The sequence below is a fragment of the Staurois parvus genome, unplaced genomic scaffold (assembly GCF_062004578.1).
Source record: "Staurois parvus isolate SC_StPar_1 unplaced genomic scaffold, SC_StPar_1.0 ptg002528l, whole genome shotgun sequence".
NCBI classification, from domain to species: Eukaryota; Metazoa; Chordata; class Amphibia; order Anura; family Ranidae; genus Staurois; species Staurois parvus.
The window spans coordinates 49,989-58,871 of record NW_028320324.1 but is presented as its reverse complement, the minus strand read 5'-3'; the positions used below and the strand labels follow the sequence as shown (position 1 = coordinate 58,871).

The 8,883-nt window shown below is 49.2% G+C and overlaps 1 protein-coding gene across 1 annotated transcript in view; it reads left to right on the top strand.

Annotated features, from left to right (window-relative positions):
- The first annotated feature begins 4,607 nt into the window (after positions 1-4,607).
- Positions 4,608-8,883, top strand: part of LOC149430681 (transmembrane channel-like protein 6) — a 48,614-nt gene continuing 44,338 nt past the window's right edge. Inside the window, exons 1-2 of the mRNA XM_089666104.1 lie at positions 4,608-4,818; positions 8,429-8,523. Of these exons, the coding sequence (XP_089522230.1) occupies positions 4,778-4,818; positions 8,429-8,523 (136 nt within the window). The 5' untranslated portion in view covers positions 4,608-4,777. The remainder of the gene's footprint in view (positions 4,819-8,428; positions 8,524-8,883) is intronic.

Below are 8,883 nucleotides of genomic sequence, written 5' to 3'. Positions count from 1 at the left end.
GGGGGAGGAAGGGAGGGGGAGAGAGAGAGGGAGAGAGAAAGAAAGAAAGAAAGAGGGGGAGGGAGAAAGAAGGGGGTAAAAAGGGGAGAAGAGGTGAAGAGAAGGGGGGAGAGAGAGAGGGGGAGGGAGAGAGAGAGAGGGGGAGGGAGAGTGGAAGGTTGAGAAAGAGGAGGGGAAGGGGAGAGAGAGAGAATGAGAGGGATGGGGGAGAATTACTGGGGGAGTTGTAGGGAGCAGACAACAGAGGGGATAGACACAGTGATCACTGTCAGGAGAAATTTCTCTGCTCTCTGGTGTTGCAGGTGGCTGACTCACACTATACTGCCGGACGTATTGGGACACCCCTCCAAATCATTGGATTTTGTTTTTTATTTATTAATCAATTAGGACTTTTAAATATTAATGTTTACATTTCTGTCTTCCTGTTTTCAGTTATCATTCCATAAGGTCCACTTTTCAGGTAGAATCTATGTGGCGCAGTACATCACAGCAGGAAGTGCCGGGTGAATGTTTTTTCTTCTTAAATTCAAATTCTCAGTTTTTTCCTTAACAGAGAAGTAAACCACAAGCAGCACAGATGTCACACGGCTGCCCTGAATGTAGCGTTAGGTATAATTGTTGCACGGTCCGTGGCTCGTTCTGTCTTTATATATGTAATTAGGTTCAGAAATTTCCATCAGAGGTACAGGAAGTAATAAAATGCCGAAACTAGAAGGATAAACAAATATTAGATTGTAAGCTCTCATGGGTAGGACCCTCCTAAGCCTCTGGTATTGAATTGTATTGTAACACGGCTGTCTCCTTTATATTGAAAGGGGTTTTCAACTGTCAGTGCTATATAAATCCTGAATAATAATCATAATTAGAAAAAAAAAGAAGAAGAAGGAGAATAATAAAGCAAAGGAAATGAATAGTATAAGGACTTGAAAAATCAATGAAAAAAATAATTATAGAGGAAGATCATAAAGTAATATTGTGACGGGAGTCACTTTGGGTGGGGGGCCCATGGAACCCCGCTCACTTTGGAGAGGTGGGGAGACCCCCTGTCTCAGCTCCCCATATCCCTCTTATGTGTAAGTCACCCTGTGCCTGTTAGGGGTAAAGGGTGATTTGGCCTAATATTGGGGTGGGGGGGGTGTGGATTGTTTATTACCATATGGTTGCATCCCATTGTTTTATTGTGTGTCTTGCTTGGGAGAAAATTATTATGGGATGTATGTGTTTATGAGTTTTGGCTTGGTGGGGGGTGTCTCCAGCAGCCCTCCCTCCTGCTGGGACTGTCTGCTGGTGTATCTCTTGTTACTAAAGATAGATTGCCCCGCCCTGTGTCATTATGCAGGAGGGGGGGGGGGGTTGTTCCCTTGAATTTATATATCTTGTATCTGTGTTTTACTTCAAGACTGGTGGCGTCTAGTCTTGTTTGGTCAGTGGTGGTGTCTGTGATCGGTGTTCAGACGGGGAAGCGGTATTATAACGGAAGTACTCAAGTGCAGTCTGGGGCCGGTTGCGTTACAAATATATTTAATTACCAAGCAGATACACCAAATGAAGAAAGATTACAAGGCGGCTTATTGTTCGGCTACATTTAGTGGGCTTTAATATTACAAATTCTGTTTGGAATTTGTTTGTTTAATACAATGGTTACAAAAAAACATTCCAGTTTACTTTATAGCATCTTCATTTCTCCTTTAAGCAGCTCTGTTTAGTTCATCACCAACAAATTATTTCAGCAAATATCAAAATGTTCATTAGCCGACAAATTGCTTCTGAGTTCCAAAATGTATAATACATAAAATATGTATTTAATATATAAATATTTTAACAAATGTAATAAGTATGCTGTAGAAGGTGAAAAATGTTTCATACAGAGGCAGATTTATGTGTGTGAATTTTGAAGACGCTCTTGATCTGGCCAGGTAAGTCACAGAGGGGTTTGGTAATCAGTTTCAGCTGCTTTGGTGTTAATGAAATTAACAACAGGGGCACTAGATGGGCAACAAGGAGATGACCCCCAAAACAAGAATGGTGTTACAGGTGGAGGCCACTGACATTTTTTTCCCTACTCATCTTTTCTGACTGTTTTTCACTAGTTTTGCATTTGGTTAGGGTCAGTGTCACTACTGGTAGCATGAGGCCATACCTGGACCCTACAGAGGTTGCACAGGCAGTCCAACTCCTCCAGGATGGCACATCAATACGTGACATTGCCAGAAGGTTTATTGTGTCTTCCAGCACAAGCATGTGGGGGCCATACAAACTACTGAGGACCATTCTGAGTTGCTGCAATGACATTTCAGCACAATGAACTTGCCTGCTGCATCATTTTTCCCCTTTGATTTTCGGGGTGTCTTAAAATTCAGCCCTCTGTAGGTCAATCTTTTTCATTTCCAACAAATGATGGGGCGTCCTTACATTCCTCACCCACCCCCCGTCCATGTCAGTATAGAGATCCAACAGGAGATTCCTCCCCATTGAGATCTGATGTGTTTTCAAAGTCTTCCTTTCATTTTTTTGAGCCGTGTATATATATAAAAATCTACACACAATATTGCCAAAAGTATTGTCTCCGCCCTCCCAATCATGTGATTCAGGTATTCCAATCCCCTCCATGGCCACAGGTGTATACAGTCAGGCCCCTAGGCATGCAGACGGCTTCTGCAAACATTGGTGAAAGAATGGGTCGCTCTCAGGAGCTCAGTGACTCCAAGCGTGGTCCCGTGATAGGTGGCCACCTGTGCAATATGTCCATCCGTGAACTGTTACCCCCCATACACACTGATCCTGGCTTTGAAATCGTGCGACTTACAGTGAAGTTGCACGGTTTCAAACTCGGATGTCATTTCGACTTGTGGTGCGACGTGCAAGACATCTGCCTAGATGTCTATGCAAGTGCATCAAAAGTAGTGCATGCACTACTATAGAAATCGGTGCGGCTCTGACCAAGATGGAACCATACTGATATGACCAATCTAATTGTGGACAATAGGGTGTCACTGGGGTCCTAGTGGGATTATAACAAAGTGGAAGCAACTGGGAACAACAGCAACTCAGCCACCAAGTGGTAGGCCACGTCACATGACAGGGCGGGGTCAGCGCATGCTGAAGCGCACAGTGCGCAGAAGTCGCCAACTGTCTGCAGAGTCAATAGCTAAAGACCTCCAAACTTGGTGTGGCCTTCAGATGAGCCCAACAACAGTGCGTAGAGAGCTTCATGGAATGGGTTTCCATGGCCGAGCAGCTGCATCCAAGCCTTCCATCACCAAGTGCAATGCATAGCGTCGGATGCCGTGGTGTAAAGCACGCCGCCACTGGACTATAGAGCAGTGGAGATGTGTTCTCTGGAGTGACCAATCATGCTTCACTGTCTGGCAATCCGATGGACGTGTCTGGGTTTGATAGTTGCTAGGAGAACATTACTTGCCTGACTGCATTGTGCCAAGTGTAAAGTTTGGTGGAGGGGGGATTATGGTGTGGGGTTGTTTTTCAGGGGTTGGGCTTGGCCCCCTAGTTCCAGTGAAGGGAACTCCTAAGGCGACATTTTGGACAATTTCATGCTCCCAACTTAGTAGGAAGAGTTTGGGGATGGCCCCTTCCTGTTCCAACATGACTGCCCCCCAGTGCACAAAGCAAGGTCCATAAAGACATGGAGGAGCCAGTTTGGGGTGGAGGAACTTGACTGTCCTGCACAGAGTTCTGACCTCAACCCCATAGAACACCTTTGGGATGAATTAGAGCAGAGACTGCGAGCCAGGCCCCCTCCCCCGACATCAGTGCCTGACCTGACAAATGTGCTTCTGGAAGAATGGTCCAACCTTCCCATAGACACCCTCCTAAACCTTGTGGACGGCCTTCCCAGAAGAGTTGAAGCTGTTATAGCTGCAAAGGGCGGGGCCAACTCAATATTGAACCCTATGGACTAAGACTGGGGGGCCATTAAAGTCCATGTGCATGGAAAGGGTGGCGGCCAGGGGTGGACTGACCATTCGGAAACTCGGGCACCGTCCGAGGGCCCGGGGTCAGTAGGGGGCCCCAGGGGATGCCCCCTGGTACCTTTTTCATAGGCTTTTTGAGTTTGGGCAAGGACACAGGGGCCCCATGATCCCCTATTGCCTGGGGGCCCCATGAGTTGTCAGTCCGCCCCTGGTGGCGGCCCAATACTTTTGTCAATATAGAGTATATACTATTAATGTATATATATATATATATACAGGTTGGTGGGATATAAATTCTGACCATGTCTGTCTGCACACCCCTCCCCTCCCCCTCCATGAGTTGAGTCTTCTATATCTGACAATGCAAAGTGCAGAGAAGTCAGCCCCCCTCCCTCAACCGGCCGGTCACGTGCTCCCCTCCAGCTGTTACAATGTATCACTCTGGCACCCCTCATTTCCCCCCTCCCAATAGATCTCAGTCCGGATTCAGGTCACGTGCCCCTCCTCCACCTGCACACTCCCTCCGCAGACTCTGCCCGGACAGGTAGAAGGGGCGGGGCTTGCATAGTCAAACAAATCCGCGGGGCACACTCCTCCCCATCCTGACGTGGGATGGTATAGCCGCGTGTGAATGCCCCGGGGGTATGGGTCAGACCAAGTTTTATACAGGGGGGATATGATATTCCTGGGACAGTGCGCTGGAAGCCGCAGGATCGCGATGTGCTGAGTGTTGGCCGGGTAGAGGGATCCTGTGTATGGGGAGTGTCATCCTGCTCCTCGGTCATGTGTCATCCTTGTTCCTGATTGCTCCTCCAGGTGTGTGAAGAAGGTCTGATTCGGGCACCATGTCTGTGGCTTTCCTGGTGGACATTCCGGAGGAGTTCAGGTGAGTCCCCGACCCTCCAATCCCATTCCATGTCCTGTCTTTGTCTTTTACACATTGTATCCACCCTGAACTGACTATTCACCTGTTGGTGGAGTCACCTGCCCTGCCCCCACCCATCTTGGGGTCTTCAGTACTTGTGTGTGTTTTTTTTTAATAATGTATATAGTGCGTATAAATGAATTTGTATATATGTGTGAATACCATTGATTATCTCTTTACAATGGCACCTGAAGGAGGGTGGGATATATTAGGCAGCAAGTGAACAAGTTGTCCCTGAAGTTGATGTGTGGAAAACCGAAAAAAATTACCAAGTGTAAGGATTTGTGGGACTTTGACATGGACCAATCTAATGGCTGGATGACTGGGTCAGCTCCAAAACTGCAGCTCTTCTGGGATGTTACCGAACTGCAGTGGTCAGGATTGACCAAAAGGGGTTCAAGGAAGGAGAACTAGCAACAGAGTCATGGGTGGCCAAGGCTCATTGATGGGGTGATGGGGGGGAAGGATCATTGATGGAGGCGGGTAGAGAAGGTTCGTTGATTGAGGTGGGGAGGGAAGGATCATTGATGGAGGCGGGTAGAGAAGGTTCGTTGATTGAGGTGGGGAGGGAAGGCTCATTGATGGAGGTGGGGAGGGAAGGTTTGTTGATGGAGGTGGGTAGAGAAGGTTCGTTGATGGAGGTGGGTAGAGAAGGTTCGTTGATGGAGGTGGGTAGAGAAGGTTCGTTGATGGAGGTGGGTAGAGAAGGTTCGTTGATGGAGGTGGGTAGAGAAGGTTCGTTGATGGAGGTGGGTAGAGAAGGTTCGTTGATGGAGGTGGGTAGAGAAGGTTCGTTGATGGAGGTGGGTAGAGAAGGTTTGTTGATGGAGGTGGGTAGAGAAGGTTTGTTGATGGAGGTGGGGAGGGAAGACTCATTGATGGAGGTGGGGAGGGAAGGCAAGTTGATGGAGGTGGGGGCGAGGGAAGGCTCGTTGATGGAGGTGGGGAGGGAAGGCTCGTTGATGGAGGTGGGAGAGGGAAGGCACATTGATGGAGGTGGGAGAGGGAAGGCTCATTGATGGAGGCGAGGGAAGACTGATTGATGGAAATGGAGGTGAGGGAAGGCTCATAGATGGAGGCAAGGGAAGACTTATAGATGGAGGCGAGGGAAGGTTTATTGACTGAGTTGAAGGCGAAGGAAGGCTTATTGATGGAGGTGTAGGGCGAGGGAAAGCTCATTGATGGGGGTGAGGGAAGGCTTGTTGATGGAGGTGGGGTCGAGGGAAGGTTCATTGATGGAGGTGGGGTCGAGGGAAGGTTCATTGATGGAGGTGGGGTCGAGGGAAGGTTCATTGATGGAGGTGGGGTCGAGGGAAGGCACGTTGATGGAGGTGGGGTCGAGGGAAGGCACGTTGATGGAGGTGGGGTCGAGGGAAGGCACGTTGATGGAGGTGGGGTCGAGGGAAGGCACGTTGATGGAGGTGGGGAGGGAAGGCACGTTGATGGAGGTGGGGAGGGAAGGCACGTTGATGGAGGTGGGGAGGGAAGGCTTGTTGATGGAGGTGGGGAGGCACGTTGATGGAGGTGGGGGATGGAAGGTTCATTGGTGGGGGGGGGCTCATTGATGGAGGTGGGGGATGGAAGGCTCATTGATGGAGGTGAGGGAAGGCTCATTGATGGAGATGGGGGTGAGGGAAGGCTCATTGATGGAAATGGAGGCAAGGGAAGGTTCATAGATGGAGGTGTAGGCAATGGAAGTCTCATTGATGGATGTGGGGGTGGGGGAAGGCTCATTGATGGAGATGGAGGGAAGGGAAGGCTCATTGATGGAGGTGGAGGGAAGGGAAGGCTCATTGATGGAGGTGGAGGGAAGGGAAGGCTAATTGATGGAGGTGGAGGGAAGGGAAGGCTAATTGATGGAGATGGAGGAAAGGGAAGGCTAATTGATGGAGATGGAGGAAAGGGAAGGCTCATTGATGGAGGTGGAGGAAAGGGAAGGCTCATTGGTGGAGGGAAGGGAAGGCTCATTGATGGAGGTGGGGGCGAGGGAAGACTAATTGATGGAGGTGGAGGGAAGGTAAGGCTCACTGATGGAGGTGGAGGGAAGGGAAGGCTCATTGATGGAGGTGGGGGCGAGGGAAGGCTAATTGATGGAGGTTGGGTCGAGGGAAGACTCTCTGTTGGAGGTAGGGAGGGAAGGCTCCCTGATGTAGGTTGGAAGGGAAGAGGTGGGGGAGGCTCATTGATGGAGGTGGGGGGAGGGAAGGCTCATTGATGGAAGAGGCTCATTGATGAAAGTGGGGGGGGGGGGGAGGCTCATTGATGGAGTTGGGGGGAAGACTCATTGATGGAGATGGGGAGGGAAGGCTGACCCATGTTGTCTCATCCAAAAGAAGAGCTACTGGAGCTCAAATTTCTGAAAAGTTAATACTGGTTCTGTTAGAAATGTGTCAAAGCACACAGAGCATCGCAGTTTGTTGTGTATGGGACTGTGTAGCCGCAGACCGGTCAGGGTGCCCATGCTGACCCGTGTCCACAGCCAAAAGCACCTACAATGGGCATGTGATCATCAGAACTGGAACACAGAGCAATGGAAGAAGGTGGCCTGAATCCATGAATGGTTTGAGGAACACAAGTTTGCGGTGTTGACTTGACCTCCATATTCTCCAAATCTCAATCCAACCGAGCACCTGTAGGATGTGCTGGAAAAACAAGTCTGATCCATGGAGGCCCCACCTCCCAACTTACAGGACTTAAAGGATCTGCTACTGCCGGCATGGTGCCGGATACCACAGCGTACCTTCAGAGGTCTAGTGGAGTCTATGCCTCAACAGTTTAGGGTGGGTGGTCGTAATGTTATGGCTGATCGGTGTGCTTATGAGCATTGTTGCACATTTATGCGTTTTTCAGCCTTAACACTCCTCTTCAGAATGTGCAAGTGATAGGTTTTTTTTTTCTGCCTCTATACTCCTGTGCATGGACACATAGGTTAACATGGGGAGGAGTTTAGAGGCAGAAGGAAAAAAAAAAACATCAAATGCCTGTAAAATGTTTTTGATCTCAAGTGTGAACGAGGCCTAATTTTTAACCCCGGTTAACATCTATGCGACCGTGCGGGCTGTGTTTTGCGTGGGCACGAGAGCCCATTCATTTGAATGGACTTCCATGCCCCGTGACACGCAGGCAGAGAAGAAGTCCCTGCACTTCTTCCAAAAACGCAGCCCGCACGGGCACGTTTTTCAGTGCGGGCGACGTGCCATTAGAAGTAATGGCACCCGCTCGCGGGTCTGCATTTCTCTGTGCGGGTGGTGTGGCTGTACACATTTTCATGCGGATCCACAGCCGCACCACCCGCACAGATGTGAACCCAGCCTCAATGGCTATCCGAACGCACACGTAGCAGTCTTACAACACTCGCTGCAAAAAAAAACGCGCAGGAGCTACTTTGACGCACTCAGGGAAGCCTATTCAAGTGAATGGGCTGTCCTATGCTGTTGCATGACAAATGTGCAAAAACCCTGAAAATAAACAATACGTCATTGACGCAAAGGGGCCTCAGAGAGCGTTCCTGGGAGTCTATGCTGTGCATGTGTGTCATCCTCATCCTCACATTGTCTCGTCTTCTCTCCAGCCCCTCCGATGAGTGTGATGTTCACCATTCCTTCCAAGGCGTCATTCAAGATGCAGAAGAGGAAGCCCTGCTGGAGCTGCAGGAATGGGATTCAGGTATGTCACCCTGATGTGTTCCGTCCCGCTGAAGATCAGGATATGCTTTGGGGGGAGGAAGTGACGAGAACTTTGATCAAAGCTGTTGCAGAATCCTTCCTTACAATGGAGAAAAGATAATACAGCCCTGGCTATGAAGGTTTCCTGTTTGCTCCCTTCTGATCTGTTAACTGTCTCTTCTATAAGAAATAAATTCCTGTTGATCCTGCCAGAAATCTTGTCAGCTGAAAACTTCCTGTGCTCTATCCCTCTGCTGCCCTATTACCTGTTACATTGTTCCCAGTTGTCTCTGTGGACTATAGAACACCTCCCATATGTTATGGGAATGGGGAGAACAGGGGTTGTCCTGTAGTACTGTTC